This window comes from Eublepharis macularius, chromosome 10 (assembly GCF_028583425.1).
Source record: "Eublepharis macularius isolate TG4126 chromosome 10, MPM_Emac_v1.0, whole genome shotgun sequence".
Classification (NCBI taxonomy): domain Eukaryota; kingdom Metazoa; phylum Chordata; class Lepidosauria; order Squamata; family Eublepharidae; genus Eublepharis; species Eublepharis macularius.
In genome coordinates, this window is record NC_072799.1 from 11,166,837 (window position 1) to 11,186,468 (window position 19,632).

General features: G+C 44.4%; 1 protein-coding gene across 2 annotated transcripts in view; it reads right to left on the reverse strand.

The window, feature by feature from the left end:
- SLC4A4 (solute carrier family 4 member 4) overlaps positions 1-19,632 on the reverse strand; it is a 257,837-nt gene that overhangs the window by 189,945 nt on the left and 48,260 nt on the right. For both annotated transcript variants that reach the window (XM_054989973.1, XM_054989972.1), the window contains exon 3: positions 13,167-13,340. In XM_054989973.1, the coding sequence (XP_054845948.1) occupies positions 13,167-13,340 (174 nt within the window). The remainder of the gene's footprint in view (positions 1-13,166; positions 13,341-19,632) is intronic.

The following is a 19,632-nucleotide window of genomic DNA, read 5'->3' on the forward strand; positions in this document are numbered from 1 at the left end:
CTGCTTGGCAGGCAGAGCTGCCTATGAAGTTTTTAAGGGCTGCAAAAGGTCTGCAGGCATCCCCTCCATTGCCTAGGGAGTTGATAGATCAGCGCCAAGATGTCTAGACTCACAGACCACAGACCAACAGACCGGCCCAAACAGATCAAAATTTGTGAAAATGTGAGTCCCATGAACCGCATGTTCGCGAACCACGAACCGGGCTGAGCCTTGTCAAAATTAGGTCCATTTTCCGGACTGTGCCCACCTCTAATACAGATATTTATGTTTGCCCCAAAGGGAGACATAGTGGCACCACAGACCATGCGACCTCTGAAGTGTTGCGGTTAACCACCATAAAACAGTTGGGACTAGATTGTCAGCAAGGACGGTTGTTGGGGCAGGAGGACTAAGAGTGAAGTCTTCGGAAAAAACATCATAGAATCCCATGACATCACTTCCAGGTGAGAATGTCATGACATCACTTCCAGGTGAGAGTGCTGCGCAACACTCTAGGAATTCCCCCAATGTCTATGGTAAAAACGTAAGAGATTAGGGGTATTCTTAGAGCATTGTGTGACGCCATTTGCCTCCACTCTCTTCCCTCACACTGAGCAATGGCAGAGGCCAGAGCAGCAGAGGCGGGATGTTTCCCACTGCTGCAAGCAACCCGCATGACAGCAATGTTCCCCTCATTGAGGCCACATCACAGAAAGGCCTAAAATAATGCATCAAAGACCAATTAAAGCACAGCACGGGAACAGGCCACCGGGAAGCAACGCGGATGCTACAGACATATGTACACTAGGTCTTAGAACTCCTGACATGAATGTTTATGATGCTCTCAACCCTCCATGCCCCCCCATACAGGGTGACAAGTTGTACTTTTCCGTAATAACTTTTCTAAGTTCATTTAAGGTAAGCCAGAACTGAGTGGCAGGGTTCAAATACAAGCTACCCAGAACGCAGCCCACGGTGGGAAGACACACCAAGACCTTTGCTAAGAGTTGGCAGAGGGAGCAGGGAGTGTGTGGGAACAGCTCCCAACTCAGCAAAGCATCAGAGCAGGTTTTGAAAGTTTCTGCATGCACAGAAAGAGCGGGTGTAAGCTAGGAGCTCTGAGCATGAGCCAGGAAGCCACAGGTCCCATCTCAGCCACAGTCTCCCCCAGTAGCCTTAAAAGAGCAGAAGGCCGGACCCGCCTCTGCGTTGTGGCCTGTCTGACAAGGAACTTGCAAAGTCCACGAGCAATGCAGAGGCTTTGAATGCTAGGAATGTGCCACATGTGTGAACGTCTGTTGTTGTTGTTGAGTCCAAATAAGGGCTAAGAGGTATCCCTTGCATTTGTTTCAATGCGCAGCTCAACAAAGAAGATTCCAGGAATTAAACCGAAAATGCTGGGTTTTGGACAAGCCGCATTTACAGAGTCAAGCAAATGTAACTAATGTGGATGATCGATTTGGGATCAGCTCAAGTATGCCTATGGACAAATATGGCCGTTCCTTGCAAACTCTGAAAGCACAGCCAGGGCTAGTATTAAATAGCAATATATTAAGAGCATCACAAACCCAGCCCACCCCAGTCCCCCGGGGAGGGACGGGAAAAGAGGCAGCCTGCCTGCCTAGTTGGCCAGTTGGCCCCTTTCCACATGCAGTGTTGGGCTGGGAGCCCCCTCTGCCGGACCATGCGGGGCCTGGGTGGGCCAAGTGCCACCTTCTCTGTGCTACACAGGACTGGGGTGGGCTGAGCAGGACACCACGGGCCATTTCCACACACGTTGAATAATGCACTTTCAATGCACTTTAGCAATCCTTTGGAAGTGGATTTTTTGTTCCGCACACGGAAAAGCAGTTCCAAATGTTCACCAAAGAGTATTGAAAGTAGATTATCCAACTTGTGTGGAAGAGCCCATCTCTCCCATTCCAAGCAGGGTTGGTGGGTAGGTGCAGCCCTTTTTCCACTGGCCCAGTTCAGCTGGTGGGGAGGCCATTAGCTCACTGGGAGAAGTTCCAGTGGCCATAATGGCCAATTCGTCCTGTTGCCTAATACTGCTCTGGCAGGGACATCCATTCATCGTTATTTTATGAAACAACGAACCTTCAGAGATGGAAAATTTTCCACAGAAAAATTAAACACTGGAAGATCTTCCGCCCCACATCTCTGCTTCACAGTGCCCCCTCCTCCTTTTTTCAGTCCCTGAGCATGAATATAAAAAGCAGGTTTCTTGAGGATCCGATGGGGCACCACACAACTGGTGGAACGCATTTCAACGTGTCAAATCACGTGGTACTGGCCTGCTCTCCCATGATGAACCAATCGCCTTCAGAGGCCAGAAGCTTTAGCCATGGCTTTCTTTGAGGGTGGGGTAGACATCTCTCAGAGACAGGGCCTTTCCTGTGGTAGTCCCTGTATGTGTAGCATGCCCTCCCTAGAGATGTAACATCTTTTAGAGCACAGGTTAAAACTATCTTTTTCACCTCAGCCTTTGAAGAAACCATACTTTTAGTTGGTTTTGTGTTTATGTCAAACTACTGTTGTTTCTCTTTTAATGTTTTCTGTGGTCAAAATAGTAAAGAGTCCAGTAACACCTTTAAGACTAACCAACTATATTGTAGCATAAGCTTTCGAGAGCTGACGAAGACAGCTGTGGCTTTCTCAATGAGGAAATTAATCATCTAAACCACGCACTTCAGGCAAATGGCTACTCCAGAAATGAAATCCGAAGAGCAATCAAACCCAGGATGAATCAAACAACCAAAGAAAAACAGTCTCCCACAGGAAAAGTGTTTTTGCCATATATCAAAGGAATTACTGATCAGATGGGAAAGCTTATGAAAAAGCATAACCTTCAAGCAGTATTCAGACCCACCCGAAAAATACAACAGATGCTACGATCAGCAAAAGACAGTAGAGACCCCCTAACCTCTGCAGGAGTATACCGTATACCCTGCAGCTGTGGACAAGTTTACATCGGGACCACAAAGCGTAGCATCCAGACAAGAATAAAAGAACATGAAAGACACTGCAGACTTGGACAACCTGAAAAATCAGCAGTGGCTGAACATAGCCTAACTCAAACAGGGCACAGTATCTTATTCCAGGACACCAAAATACTGGACAACACTTCCAACTACTTTGTCAGACTGCACAGGGAAGCCATTGAAATTCACAAGCATAAGCAAAACTTCAACAGGAAAGAAGAAACCTTAAGAATGAACCGAGCATGGTTGCCAGTTCTGAAAAACACCAGGCTAACAAAACACTCTACACCCGACAATAGCCCTGCAGAGAAGATTAGCACATCAAGTACCAATCCATATGCAAAAGAACCTCCTCAGGATACAGTGAAGCCTCCCGCCATTAGCATTCCACACCCTGGGAAACTCTTACAGGATGACTCAGCTCAACCCCACCCCTCCTGAGTAGATACAAATAACCTACATCTTTTCCACACTGTGACACTGAGAGATCTCTGTCTTTTGGTGCTACACCTCTGAAGATGCCAGCCACAGCTGCTGGCGAAACGTCAGGAACTACAATGCCAAGACCACGGCAATACAGCCCGGAAAACCCACAACAACCACAGCTGTGGCTCTCGAAAGCTTGTGCTACAATAAAGTTGGTTAGTCTTAAAGGTGCTACTGGACTCTTTAATGTTTTCTGTGTGACTTTAAAATCTGGAAATTGCTCTGGTCAGTTTCCTTTTAAAGCAGAAAAGAGGAATACAAAGTCTTTAAAATAAAAAAAAATGTAAATATTCTATCATTTTTATATATACTAGATGCCAGAAAGGTCAACCAGCCCTCTGACATTGAATAAGGAAAAACGAAACACAAGGTCAAGATGACCCGAAGACAATTTGCAACATCACTTCCCAATTATATCTTGGAACTGATGATCTGAATTCCCACATCAGTCCTATAAAGATGACATGTTGTTGGACTGCATAAGTCCCCATCAATGTACATGGAACCTGTATCAAAGGACAGGAGGAAATTATTCAGTATTTAGCACTATTCCATCAGACGAAGAGAACTGTGATTCTCGAAAGCTTATGCTACAGTAAAGTTGGTTAGTCTTAAAGGCGCTACTGGACTCTTTTCTATTTTAGCACTATTCAGTTAATCACAACCATCTTTTATAACCTTGGAGAAGTACATAAACCACAAACGCTTGTTATAGACATAATGCTTAACTACGGTTCGTGCTAATAATAGTTGTTGTTTCTCCTTGATTAAGCTCCCAAACATACAACTTCATGAAGTGTTGTCCCTGGACAGCATGTATACAGAAAAACCAGCAAGACCTACTTGCTATCTTACAAATCAAAAGGCTGGAAAATTTGAGAACAATTGCTTTAACAATGCTTTGCTCAATGCATTCAGTTATTTAACTACACTCCGCTATAGTTGCCAACCTCCAAGCAGAGCCTGGAATTTTCCTTGAGTGACAACTGATCTCCAGTCTACAGAGATCAGATGCCCTGGGGGAAATGGCAGCTTCACAGGGTACGCTATTGAGTCTAGAGAAACGAAAACCCAAAAGTGATGTTAGCCTTCTCTTGCAATTGCTGGAAACACTTCCGTTTTACCACAGAGTTTCTGAGAAGTCCTAGAGTGACATCACATCTTTGTTGAGCTCCCTCCCCAAGTATTGTCCCCAAATCTCTGGGAATTTTCCAAGCCAAAGTTGAAAGTTAGATTATCTTCCTCAACCTCGTAGGTATGCTTAGGGTTGCCAACTCTGGGTTGGGCAATTCCTAGAACATAGAGGTTTACCCTAGGGAAAGAAAGGTTTAGGAAGAGAAGGGACCTCAGAGGGGTAGACTGTCACAGAGTTGGAGTTGCCAGGTCCAGGTTGGGAAATTCCTGGAGATTTTGAGGGTGGAGCCTGGAAAGGCTGGGGTTTGGGGAGGGAAGGAGCCTCAGCAAGGTATAATGCCATAGAGTCCACACTTCAGAGCAGCCATTTTCTCCAGGGGAACAAAGCTTTGTCACCTGGACATCAGTTGTAATTCCGGGAGATCTCCAGCCACCACCTGGAGGCTGGCAACCCTACATAGAGTCCACCCTCCAAAGCTGCCATTTTCTCCAGGGGAACTGATCTCTGTAGTCTGGAGATCAGTTGTAATTCGAGGAGATCTTGAGACTCCGCTTGGAAGTTGGCAACTCTAAATTAGTGTATCTGGCCCAAAGTTTTCAGTGAGTTTCAGGGCAAAGTAGGCATTTGAACCACAGTTTTTTTAGATTCTAGTCCAACCCTGTAACCATACAGGCTCTATTGTACTATTTAGGCAGTATCTAAACCATAAATGGAAATTTTCGACCTTAATCAATGATTTAAATCAGTTTCTTCTTTTTTTGGCCATTTAAATCACTTTCATTTCATCCATTAGGCCTACATCTGGCCCTGCAGTTCAGCCCCTTTTTCAAACCTGGTAATGGCCTGCCAGGAATCTCTTCCCTACAGACCATTCCAAGCGCTTAAATCATTACTTATCTTCCCCACCTATTTTTATTGCACATTCCCTCCAGGCAGGTACTGTCAAGCACCAAAGGACCACACAGGCCAAATAGACGGCCTCCACCCGGATAGCTGGAGTCTGAACCACCCTCGCTCGCTGCCTAATCAGATTATACAGAATTTACTTTTCAGGGAAAGCTGCATTTTGAGGCAGAAACATTAAAAGCTGCACATTAACCTAAAGCCTTAGATGACACTGCAAAGACGGAGAAAGCAGCAAAGGTCAAGTTCCATACAGAGAGAGAGAGAGAGCACAGCAGAGTATATGCCCTTCTAGAATTACCGAGAGCAAGAGGGAGTACAGCAATCCATAGATTAAGGACAGAAGCGAAAACAGACACACATCAATGACTTTCTTTCTTTTAATGAAACCAAAGCCAAATATATGGTGTTTGGGTTCAAACACTCAATGAGCCACACCAACGTTGCCAGCCGCCCAGCAGGGACTGGAGATTCCCCGGTTTCTGAGTAGCAGAGGGAGAACAATTAAAAATTTTAAATGGCTGTGGGTGAAAGGCATGACGTTACTTCCAATGCCTTTCTAGAAACTTAACGGCTTTATCACAGAGTTTTGGCCAGTTCCTAGAGAGAACTGATGTCACTTCCGGGTTATCCCAGAAGTGACATCATGCCATCAGCTGACAGCCTCCTCCTAATGTTCCTCTCCCCACCATCAGTCTCCCACTGGTTGCCAGGCCCGGCAACCCTAAGCCACATAAACGAGATCAAATATCCTGAGATAACCTTTAGAGGCACGTTGGGTGCGAAGTGAAATAGGAATTAAACACTTCAAGAAGTTATGGAAGAGGAAACACGAGCAAGTCGAAAAGTTAAAAAGTCTTTATAAAAATCTGTTCTGCAATCTGTAAAATGGAGGTGAGGGAGTTGTACATTTGCCTTATAGGGGGAATATCTGACCTGGCCCCAGGGGAGTGCTTGCATCTCATTCACACCCTACAAGGGACTTCCCTTGAAGACAGTTCAGAAATTGCTGCTAGTAAAAATGTCAGCCATCCTCTTGCTGACAGAAGCTGGGCAGCGAGCCCATACGACAACTATTTTGGTTGATGCACTCTGGCTGCCAAGCTTGCTTCTCGATTCAGTACAAGGCGCTCTGAGCGCTACGTGAGCTGGGTCCTGCATACTTTAGGAACTGCTTATGTGAGCCACCCAGTGACCTGAGGTCATGCAAGAAGACTAGGATGAGGCAACCCCATATGCAGAAGGCCCGTGTAGACTGTATTTAGCTTTCTCGGCAAAACTGAGGTATTCCCCTAGGGTGACCAGGGATGGCCTTGCAACCAGCAGGATACCAGAAGGGCAATGATATAGGGGCCGGCCATCAGCAACAGCGTGACATCACTTCTGGGAATCCCCTAAAGCCAGCTTGCAGGTATAACCCGGAAGTGATAAATGGTAGCTCAAGCAATTACCAGAAACTATAGTTTTACCCCCTAGTGGCATAGCGATGTTGGCAACATCACCAATGTTGCACCCACCTTCCCATGTCTCTGCCCCCAGCCATCCTGCCAGTTGCCAGGTTCGGCCTCGCAAACCTGCCCAAAAGTGATGTCATGCCTCTCTAGGAATTGCCAGAAACTCTATGGTAAAACAACAGTGTTTCCAGTGATTCCTAGAGAAGACTGACACCACTTTCAGATTTTCCCCAGAAGTAATGTCACGACATTGGCCTGCTGGCTTGTTTTTTAATTTTTCTCCCACTACAGCTCTGAGAAGCATTGGGAAATGACGAGCAGGGGCAAAGGATCCTCCATCCCCACTGAGGGGCTGGCAAGCTTAATTCCCTCTGTCTCTTGGAAAAATAAAACGGGAGTTTTGTGGTGCTTTTAAATCTTATTCCAGGATAAACTTTAATATTTAAGATATTTATATGCCAGTATTTAAGATACTTACAGGATTCCCCTGGATCATAAGACTCAAAGTGACTTCAAAACCATAAAACCACAGCATAATCACCCAAAATCCAAATATATCAAATTAGACCCCTCTTCTTCAGATCCTGTAGGGCAGGAAGCATAGGGTAAAACATAATTTAGTAAAATTCGGATCTAATCCCTTTGAAGTTCTTTTGTTAAAGAACAGTGAAGTTCAGCCCAGTAAAGCTTTCCCAGGAAACTCCCTCTCAGCGCTCAGAAGACAGCACCGTTGAATTCTTTTAAATGAAGAGATTTACAGTGCAATCCTAAAAAGATCAAAAAGAGTCCAATAGCACCTTTAAGACTAACCAATTTTATTGTAGCATAAGCTTTCGAGAATCAAGTTCTCTTCGTCAGAGTTTCTGTACCATGCATCTGACGAAGAGAACTTGATTCTCGAAAGCTTATGCTACAATAAAATTGGTTAGTCTTAAAGGTGCTACTGGACTCTTTTTGATTTTGCTACTACAGACTAACACGACTAACTCCTCTTGATCTATGATCCTAAAAAGAGTTACTCCAGTCTAATCCCATTGAAATCAATGGGCTTAGACTGGAGCAACTCTCCATAGGACTGCGCTGTTAATTGTTCAGAATTTGGGTATAGGGTTTCTGAAAAAAATGTTTTCTAGGCTTTTTCTTTATAAATTAGTGGCTAAATGATTGGTAAAATAGTGGCGTGGGGGTGAACTGATACATTTTTAATAAACATTTTTTTCATATTCTGCAATTTGTGTAGTTTTTACTGGCACTGTTCTGCATATTTTTGCACAGAGAAGAAGAAAACGAATAAATAAATGCATCTCCCCATAAGGAAATTGTCACTGAATTTAGCCATCTTCCTTCTAGGTAGAGCAAGCTAAGAACTGAACTTGTAGCTCCTTCTCAGCAAAGCATTTTGCACATTCCAGAGAAGCAGCTTAAAGATAAACCTGAAGAAGACACCCATGTACGTCATCACCTTTGGGTTCCTTGGAAGGAGGGCAGGACAGACATTTAATTATCAGACAGATAATTTGGGCTTCAACTCCCTACACTGGTACATCTTAGCAATACAGAGGCAATGTTATCTGTGCATGATTTCTTAACTATTTGAGCAGAATGGCTCACTATGGCTAGCAAAAGTTTGTGCTGAAATAGCATGTCAGTCTTTAAAGGTTCCACCGGACTCCTATGTTCTCTGGTGCATGTGTGTGTGTGTGTGTGTGAGAGAGAGAGAGAGAGAGAGAGAGATTCGTTCTGTATTGGCTTTGTTTTAATGAAACTAAAACTGGCAAAAAAAAAAGATGTCAATAGCTTGGCTAGCAATAAAAACTACGAGCACCACTAAGCAAGGTCAGTAGTAGAGCATGTAGCACACTGCTGGTACTCCATAAATGCTGAAGTGGTAGAAGCATTACAGAGACTTAATTTTCAGAAGCTAATTTGTACCTTAAGTCCAGTATTTTCTAAACTGGTAGCCAGTAGCTCTCCAAGGTCTCAGACGGCAAAAGGTCTTTCCTAAAACCTGGTACCTGAGAAACACTAATTGAAGACACCAGGGGCTGAACCGGGGACTCTGTGCATTGTAGAGTATGTGTTCAGACGCTACGCTATTGTCTCCACTCCCTAGCAGAATAAAATCACAGCAGCCTTGACTGACAACCTCTTCTTTAAACCATTTTCTCAACAGAACCGCAACAGAAAAGCTGATTCATGACATCTGTAAAAAAAAAATTAATCTGCCAAAGTAGGGGTCACCACTACATCGTGATCTACAAACCACTGAAGTCTTTGGAAATCTGGGCAAAGATCCCAGTAGCGTCAGAACCATAACTCAATAGGTTTTTAAGCACTTGTTAAATCGGCACTGGCTGAAGCCAGTCTAACTGCAAATCGGCCTTATGCAAGCGCCGCATACGCCGACATCCCGCCCCTTAATCTTGTGAACTCCAAGAGCCCCTGCCAGTCTATTCCTAGACCTCATGAGAAATAAGACAGTGGGGTTAACATTTTGGCACAATATCAGCCTCCAGGCTGACAAAGATGGCTAGACAGCTAGGCACTGTTCCTTAAAGCTGGACGCTGGCAGCCAAGGCTTTTAAGCGCTTATTCTGTTTCCCACAGACACCTTTGAGGAGTTCACAAGCTGGATATCAAACCAATGGCCATCTCCTGTTGTTTATTCCCAGCATTTCATACCTAGAGATCTACTGCCTCTGTACATGGAAGTTCCACTTAGATCTATTCTTCTAATATGAGGGTGGTTTCCGGGGGATTACTTCATTTACTTTATTTATGCCCCACCTTTATCCCCAATAGGGACTCCAAGCAGCTTACATCTTTCTCTCTTTTATTTTATCCTCCCAACAGCCCTGTGAGGTAGGATAGGCTGAGAATGTGTGAATGGCCCGAACTTCAAACCTGGGTCACACAAATCCTGGTCCGACACTCTTAACAACAACACTACACTGACTTCAGAGTTGCTTTTCCAGTGCAGCTACTATGATTCCCTGTGTTCAGGAAGGAAGGCAGATCCAAAGGAGAAACGAGCAATGTCATTTTGCCAGGAAAACCCTGTTCCAGATACTTCATTGCCAATTGCTGGAAGCTCTGATTTGCCTGAAAGGCGCATAGAATGTAACACATGAACACACCTGGAGCTGCATTATAATGAGTCAAACCCACGACCCATCAAAGTCAGGACTCTCTGCTCAGACAGGTTGCAGTATTCCAGGGTTTTATGCACATCACCTACTACCAGCTACCGAGAGATATCCGGATTTGAACCTGTGATCTTTTGCATGCCAAGCAGATGCTCTACTACTGAGCCACAGACCCTACCCAGGGAAGAGGTCGCTAAGGAACCCTACATATTACCTTCTCCCAGGGCTTTTTTTCAGCTGGAACGCGGTGGAACGGAGTTCCGGAACCTCTTGAAAATGGTCACATGGCTGGTGGCCCCGCCCCCTGATCTCCAGACAGAGGGGAGTTTAGAGTGGCGTGGAGAGCAATCTAAACTCCCCTCTGTCAGGAGATCAGGGGGCGGGGCCACCAGCCATGTGACCATTTTCTCTGAGGGCAACCCACTGAGTTCCACCACCTCTTTACCCAGAAAAAAAGCCCCGCCTTCTCCTTGTGCTGCTACACTGCAAAAATGGAGGGAACTGCTGCAGCCACAGAGAGCAAGCAGTTTCTAATTTGTACGCTGATGAGCAGGATCAAGGGGTGAACTGCATGTGTGAACAGATCAACCACCATAAAACAAACCAGGGCCCGGCAGGATCTACTATCTTTCCGCCGGGCCTGTAAGACAGAGTTGTTCCGCCAGGCTTATGGCTGAGGCTGGGCCTCCGCTGGCTGGAGGATACAACATCCACCCCCCTCCCTATGACAGCTGCCCAACACTGTTCTTAAGCTGCTACGTTCAATTGCACTGTTGCATTATTTGTTATTAACTGTATTGCCGCCATCAGGAAAAAGAGTGCTGCTATTTTTTATATTTTTGTATGATGCTTTTAAATGTTTTATATGGAATGTTTTAAATGTTCTTAATGCTGTTATCCGCCCTGAGCCTGCTCGCGGGGAGGGTGGAATACAAATATGATAAAATAAATAAATAAAAATAAATAAAATAAACTGTGGGAATTATTCAAAAAGGCTTTTTTCTCAGCTAGGAAGGCGGTATTGTAGGAAAGGGGTCCCAGATGTTTCACTAATGAGTTCGGAACCATAGACTTCACCGTTATGTTGCCTTACATATTATCTGTTGCTTTAAATGTGTACTCCTATATACTACCTGTGCTTCATGTCGTTTAATGTAAGTCCTAGAACTGATTATATTCTGTTTCAGCAATTCTTCAACCCCATATTGGATTCTTGCTAATACTATATCTTTGTAAACTTGTATTAATTTACCCTATGACATTGTTTATGGAAATGTTCTTCACACTGTATGGAAATGCCTGCCCTTGTCCTTGCTACTGATTGTACTACTCTCACACTGTTATCCGCCCTCTCAGTGAGAAAGGTGAAATATAAATGACATAAATAAAATAAAATATAAAATAAGTAAGTATAACCCAGTGTCTGAGGGCCAAGCTACAAGTGACACCTGACGCAGGTTGGACACTTGTCAGCTTCCCTCAAGTTTTGATGGGAAATGTAGGCATCCTGGCCTTGCAGTTTGGCTCTCCGACTGCTGTCCAATGGACTTTTCAACTGTCACTTGTCCAACATTCCGCCAAGCTGCCTACATTTCCCGCCAAAACTTGAGGGAAGCTGACAAGTGTCCAACCTGTGTCATTCGTCGCTTGTAGTTTGGCCCTGAGAGACCACAACACTGAAGCCAGGACATGTGTCCAGCTGTAAGTCAGCCATGGAGTAATCAAATGGCATACATTCATGCTTGAAGCGTGACTTCTGCTGTGCCAGAGCACAGGGGCCAAGGTTTAGGTCCTGGCAACCAACCGCCATATGCAGCCTTTGGTTCTGAAACTAAGCATCAGGGGTCTCTTATGGATGTTATCTATTACATTTCTACTACTTTAATAGTTTGCTGTTTTAAACTTTCTGCAATTGATATGGTTTTTAATCTGTTACATGGCTTGGGAGAAAGGCAGGCTTATCGATTTTTTAAAAAATTAAACAAATGCACTGAATTTGGCTCAACTATGACTGTAATCCTAAAAACACTTTCCTGGCAGTAAGCCCCATTGAACAAAATGCAACTTACTTCTGAGCAGATCTGCTTAAAATTGCTCCCTACATTTCCTTCTCTGGTACCACAAATGTCCATCATAGAGAGCCTATTGACAGATGGCATTTTGTTTGCACCCCCCTATATAGTGCTTTCTTTGCACCATGGTAATTGGAAAATATAGCTAAATGAGGATATTATCCCAGGTAGACCTATTCCATGGGGGTGATTCATGCCATTCTCAGGATAAAAAACTACCACGAAAAACATACCACTTTCTACAATCAGACAACCTGAAAATTTTCTTTATGAGATGCTTAAACACATCAGCATAGCTATGAGATGTGGGTGTACAAAAAGCATGAAAGCACATACCAATAAATAGAAGAGACTCTGGAATCTATGCCATCTGAATCTCAGTCGTATTAATTATTCTTGAGTTGACATTTTGGGAGACCGAACTCCCTCTGGCTCACAGGTAAGTCAGCCAGTTGTTGCCAAAACATTTCAAAGTTCATGCAAACTCAAAACACTGGCATTTTCAACCATTCCGAAAATAAAATCAACTTTTACACACCTCCTTGCATACATTTATTCTGTGGTTCAGACACCAAGCAAAACTATAGTTTAGTTACACTAACTATGGCTACTGGGATGGTTTCAACAAAGGTTAGTCAGGGTTTACCAAACCAGGAACCAAAACCAATATTTGAAATTAGTTTATTAATCACCATCTTAAATATAGTTTGGTGTTGAACCAGGTTCAATCCTGACTTGGTCCCTCGTGACACCCTCCTAGGCTACAGAGCGAAGGCAATTCCACCGAGATTTGTCTTTTTGATTGTCTTATAAGCTGAATCCTCGATTCCCAAATGAACCACAGTTTTTGTATGATGTCTGAACCGAATCTAAGAACCAGCTGAGTTTTGAAATGTGAGTGCTTCAGGTCACATGACACTACCAGCCCAAAATTCATTAATCATTTTATTCCTCCAAACCACTCCGACAGAGAGAGCGCAAAACGGGACACGCAACTGGTGGTTACTCACTGAGTGGCTTGAGGATGCTACTGCTTGTCTCGTCTGTATTTTCCACGTCAGATTTGTCCGAGTAGTATTCGGTGATTTTCTCCTTTTCTTTCTTCTCCTTGGGCCGTCGTCTGTGGCGTCTCCTCCTCCTATAACTCTTAGGCACATGAACTCCGATGTAGACCGTATGATGACCTGGGGAACATAAACATAAGGCCAGCTTTGTAAAAACTTGCAGACTGTAGTAAGTGAGATTTGCACAGATGGATCATATCATTCACAAAGTTATAGATCAGAAATGCACAGTGGATGCCAAAGTGCCATCCACACAGGCTGAACTAAATGTGGTGCTCAACAAAGAACAGCTGCAGGAATTGGCAGGCATTTGTCAAGTTCTCTCCTGCTCCACTACCTCCATAAAGTTCAGGCAGACATACTCACAGTTGTTTCTCCAGGAATCAAAGTATACATCGTGTTTTCTTATGCGTGCATTTTAAAAGTGTATTTTATAAGGCTAGGAAAAATGGAAGGCAATAGGAAAAGGAAGACCTGAAATGAGATGGCTTGACTCAATAAAAGAAGCCACATCCTCTAGTTTGCAGGATCTGAGCAAGTCTGTCAATGATAGGACGTTCTGGAGGTGTTTCATTCATAGGGTCGCCATAGGTCAGAGGTGACTTGACAGCATATTAACACACACGTATTTTAAAATATTTGCAAATGCGTTTGTTTTTTCATGGAGAACAAGGCTAGGAAAAGAGAATGTGTATCTCTTTAACCCTTTCTTCCCTGCAATCTTCTTTTTGGAAAAAGCCCCTGCTGAGCTGCTTTTATTTCTCCCCACCCCCCACCCCTAGTGGGGAAAACGTACAGCCATCCATGTAGCAGCTTGAGGGTGGCTTTTTCCTGCAAGAAAATGGCAGGGAAAGAAACAGTTCCACTTTTCCTGGAAAAGCCACCCCATTCGCTGCATTTGCCAAAAGAACAAAAAAGCATTTTAAAATGAATAGGTTACAGCTTTAGGAGCCCCGTGGCACAGAGTGGTAAGCTGCAGTACTGCAGCCCAACTTCTGTTCACAACCTGAGTTCGATCCTGGTGGAAGCCAGGTTCAGGTAGCCAGCTCAAGGTTGACTCAGCCTTCCATCCTTCCGAGGTCGGTAAAATGAGTACCCACTTTCCTGGGGGTAAAGTTTAGATGACTGGGGAAGGCAATGGCCATAACAAAAGTCTGCCAAGAAAACGTCGTGATGCGACATCCCGCCATGGGTCAGTAATGACTCGGTGCTTGCACAGGGGGACTACCTTTACCTCTAGGTAACAATTTACCCTTAGGGTTCCCTGTCCCCATCAACAATGTGAAGCAGAAGCAAGGTGCAAACCTACACAAAACAACGACATCATAAACACAGGTAAGTCTATCTGAGCAGCACAGTGAAAGAAAAGAGACTTTGCAGCACCCCTTATGTCAAGCACCATTTCTCATCCTGCTGTCATTTTGAACTGAAAAAATACTGCTTTTCCAACATGAGACACTTTTTTAAAATGGTTGAACAAAGGTTCTTCCTCCAAAATCAGCAACATACAGAGGGCTTCCTTGTCAGAGGGCTTTTCCTCTCTTCTTTCCAAGTTCCTTTTTGTCAAGTAGCAGGCTGCACAGCGATTGTGGGAAACTGAAAAACGACTGTGGCTAGGGTCTAGCTCTCCCATTTACATGGACAGGGTGTGGAACTACTTGGAGGCCCAATTTTCTGCCTGCAAGGAATTGAGGATCCAGGAAAAAATGGCCTCCACATTGCGAGAGTCTATGAATTCCCCATAGCTTGAATGGTAAATACCATAGAGACTAGGAGAGCCAGTCTACAGCATTACCTGGAAGTGACATCACATCCTGTCCAAACTCCATATACCCCATGCACCACCACCCAATCTTCAAGGATTTGCTGAAGCAGTCTTGGGAACCTTACTAGTATCCCACCCCACAAGCTAACCATTTGCACTCCTTGCCACATACAAGGTCAAAATAGGAAATGGCATTCTGTGGCTCCACAATGGACCACCGAATCAGCTTTGGAAATGCAAACCTCAAAAATGCACACATTGGCCATTTCCAGTGCAACACTTGAGAATTTGAAATGCTGCACCTGTTAAAAGATTCAAATGCAGGCTCTTTAGCAGCCAATCTTTCTAGATAAAAGGCAAGCCGTACTGGCGACGACACTTTTTATCCTGGTGCGCCTGCACAGGAGCAACAGGATAAAAAGTGTGCCATGGCCAATGCAGCCTCCAGAGGGCGCTGGTGCAGCGGAACAGCCAGGCAATCCCGTCTGCCCTTCTGGAGGGAGTCACAGCAGCATAACGGCCAGGCGAGCCCGCCCGCTCCGCAGCAGCGGGAAGCCCAGTGTTTTTGGATTTTCCAGGGCTCGTTTTTTTAAAACGGGCTAGTTAACAATACATTTCAAAAACTGTTTTGGTAAAGGGATAGGGACAATGGATTATACTACTGTCAGTTGCTGTAACTTTAACCCTACTATGTAATTTCTGCATTAGCATATCAGGTTAATGCTTATGCTGTGTTTCAGCTCGGTTCCTGTTCATATTGGATGCCCCATCCTGTTCATCATATTGACTTACACTGCGTAATCCGCCTTGTGTCTCAGAGTGTCTCTGCACAAAACATTTTACACAGGGACGCTCAAGTGTAGGGAGACGCAATGTTAGCTGGGAAGCGTAGTTTAAAAATACAGAGCTAGCGGAGATCACTCCTCAGAGGGTTTGTTAATTTCATCTTTGCCTCCCCAAAGGGGAAGTGAAATTGACAGAGCCTTTGGGGAAGCGAAGATGAAATTAACAAACCCTCTTAGGAGCAATCTCCGCTGGCTCTTTCTTTTTAAACTATGCTTCTCAGCTAACATTGCATCTCTCTACACTTCAGCGTTCCCGTGTAAGATGTCTTGTGTAGAGAGACTCTCAGTGAGGACTATAAATAAGACAAATAAATAAATATGGTCACGTGAATGTACAGTGATCCTTTTGCAATTTTTGTCTTGATATGTCAGCCTTCTCTAGGACTAGAAAAAACAAAATCATTGTCAAGAATCCAAGAGAACCTACCAAGCTACAATGACACATGAATTTTGTTAACGCCAGGAAGATGGTAGAAGAGCGTTATTGTCTACACTGAGCATGTACATTCTGGCAGATGAAAGCTTTTCTGATTAGGGAAATGCAAAAAAGCACAGAACACCTGAAGAAATGAGTCAGAAGTTTACTTCACAATCTGATAACCCATCATGTTGTTGTTGTTGCTTTGAAAGGGAATCGACTCTCCCGAATCTCCCACAGAGCATAAGCAAGTGCCTTTGATGTGGTCAAATAAATGTGGTTTAACCCACTCGTTTCTCAAAGCTGTAGGGTGGAGAGCCACAACTGAACATGCATACTCCACCACACAGTTATTCAAAGGTGCGCTTCCCATAAACCAGAGAACAAGTGCTGTATCTCCATGGGCAGTCAGCTACTTTATTTCATATTATACTTTTGTAGTTAGGGTTCCCACCCACAGCCACAATCATGTCGCAAGTAACTTAGCAGATTAGAGCAACAGGAGCAGAGCAGTTACATGTACCATGTGCATGCTGTGGACAATCATAAGGAGAGCAGTATCAACATTTCATTTCAAGAGCTATTGGAGCACACGGCCTAAGCCCTGCTCCACGCAAGTGGCAACATCTTTGCAGCACTAGATTTCTATTTGCGGGGCTTTTTTTAAAAAAAAAACCCACTATCTGAATTCTGAAAAGGTGAACTCCATTATCACTTCAGCTTTTTCACACACCTGTCTCATTCAAAAATCACTTCTGCCACAGACTCATCAGGTAGCCATAGCCAAGCTTCTCTCTTTCAGCATCAACTACGTATCTGTAATACGGAGATAAAAAATACTGGCCAACTTTACAGGGTTGTTGGGGAGAATATTGAGATAATGCACCCAAAGTGCCTTTTTAAAGATTTAGAAACCACTAGATAAAAGCTGTTTGATTTTGTTTAAAAGTCTACGTTCCCATAAATCTAAACCTGCAAATGTTCTCTGCAAAGCATCTACTGCGTGGTTAGAAAAATCTGCTGTTATTTTAAAGCTGCTCCCTTTCTGCAGCATGGAACCTAACTAAGGTTGCCAGACAGGAAGGCCAGGGGTGGGACAAATGGATGTGCATGTGACATCACTGGTATCACTATGTCCCTTCTGGGTAAAACTCAGAAGTGACAAAGGGTAGCTCTAGGAATAGTCAGAAACTCTATGGTAAAACCATAGTGATGTCAGTGACTTGGCTTTTTATTTTTCTACTCATGCTGCGCATAGTGGCAGCAGGGAACAGGGCTAGCCAGCGGAAGGCCTTCCACCATAGAGGGAAGCCTGGCAAGCCTAAAACTAACAGACGTGCTTTTATTTATTTAATTAAATTTGTATTCCGCTCTTCCCGCAAACGGGCTCAGAGCAGCTCACAACAGTGTAAAATATATAAGTATGTCTATGTGGTGCCCTCAAGTCATAGCTGATTTATGGTGACCCCTAGTGGGATTTTCAAGGCAAGAGATAACAGAGGTGGTTTGCCATTGTCTGCTTCTGCATAGTGACGCTGGTCTTCGTTGGAGGTCTCCCATCCAATTACTAACCAAGGCTGACCCTGCTTAGCTTCTGAGCCTGACAAGATCAGGCTCACCTGGGCTATCAATAAAAAAATTACATTGCTCCATTGCTGCTTAAATCAAAGTCTGAAGGCTAGAATAAGTTTCTTGGGTTTTGAACCTTTGAATATATTAGACATTCGCTGACAATCCCAGGGAGCTTTTTGACTCTACGGGGTAACATATCCAGAAGTCACACTGTGGTATCACTCTAAGAATCACAGAGGTTTGGGAAATCCCTAGAGCGATGCCAAGACCCCATGGCGACACTTCCATATATGGATCCAGAGGAGTTAGCCGTGTTAGTCTGCAGTAGCAAAATAGCAAAGAATCCAGTAGCACCTTTAAAATCAACCAACTTTATTGTAGCATAAGCTTTCGAGAACCACAGCTCTCTTCGTCAGACTTCTAGACATGTAACTGGAAGTGACACCACAGCATCGCCGCTTTTCTCTTTATTTTTGGTCCTACAGGGGGAGCTCTGGCCACCCTATCAGATATATATAACACCTGTAGGAATGCTTTCAAACTCTCTCTCTTCATAAGCAGGAAAAGAAAGACTCCAAGGGAGAGCGACCATTAAGGAAGCAGCTGACGGTGAGCAAGAAGTGTTGTGTCTGTTGAGACCTATGACTCTACCCAACACGCACAGAAAAACGGAGAAATAAAGGGCGTGATTCCTGTAGATCGTGATGGTATCTGGCTCACCTACAAGTTCACAAGGAAGTGAAAGCTCCTAAGAACTTTCCCTTTTGTGCTGTACAAGAATAATTTCCCCATAGTCCTAGAAGACAAATTGCAAAAGGGATCTGGGCTTTCCTGCTTGCAGAACACCTGTTCTACTTCTGAGCCGTGGCTAGGGTTGCCAGCTCCAGGTTGGGAAATACCTGGAGATTTGGGGATGGAGCTCATGGCAGTAGTGGGATTCGAACCAGCAGAGTTCTGATTCATAGCCAACCATTTAGTGCCTCACTCTGAGCGGTGAACAGTGTTATTTATTATCCCCATAATACAGCTGGGGAGCTGTGGCTGAGAAGAGCGACTTACTCAAGGCCACCTGCTGAGCTCATGGCAGTAGTGGGATTCGAACCAGCAGAATACTGATTCGCAGCCCGACCACTTAAACCACCATGCTACGGCAGCTTAATAAAAGCTCAGCTTAATAAAAGTCCTGCTGTATTTGAACATGATGTGACACATGTCAGCCCATCATCACTTAAGCCTCACTCTTCATTTCCCCACTGACACAGAGGAGTGTGAAGTTGTGACTCACATCCATAAAGGAAGGATTGAGAGGTAACCAGAACGAGAACAAGAAAAGCTTCAATGCTGAAAATGTAACACTTGTGCAGTGCCTGTTAAGGAGTATGGCCATGATTTCCACTGGATTTCTAGATCCCTGAGGCAAGGGATTTTCACAGCCATGACAGAGGACCTTCGGTGACCACCCCTGATCTCCGAAGAAAGCCAGACTTCTGTGGAAAATGATCCTTGGGCACTGCCAGAAGCGATACCTGCTCAAAACAGCTTTTCCCTGATGCTGAGCCACACGAGGACAATAGCCATTTACGGCATTGTTCTCATGGGAAAACTCAGTTGTACTCGTAAATGGGAAAAGGTTGCAAACACAAAGTCACATTGAGAAATTGTGTCAAGTGTTTCCTGTTCAGGCACTCCTGGGAGGAAAGTCCAGAAGTTTATCTTGACCTTATAAATAAATGCCAACCATTTCCTCCAAGCAAGTCTCAGAAGGGGGTGGGAGGGGAAGAACCGGGGGGGGGGGAGCGCTACTCTCTTGCT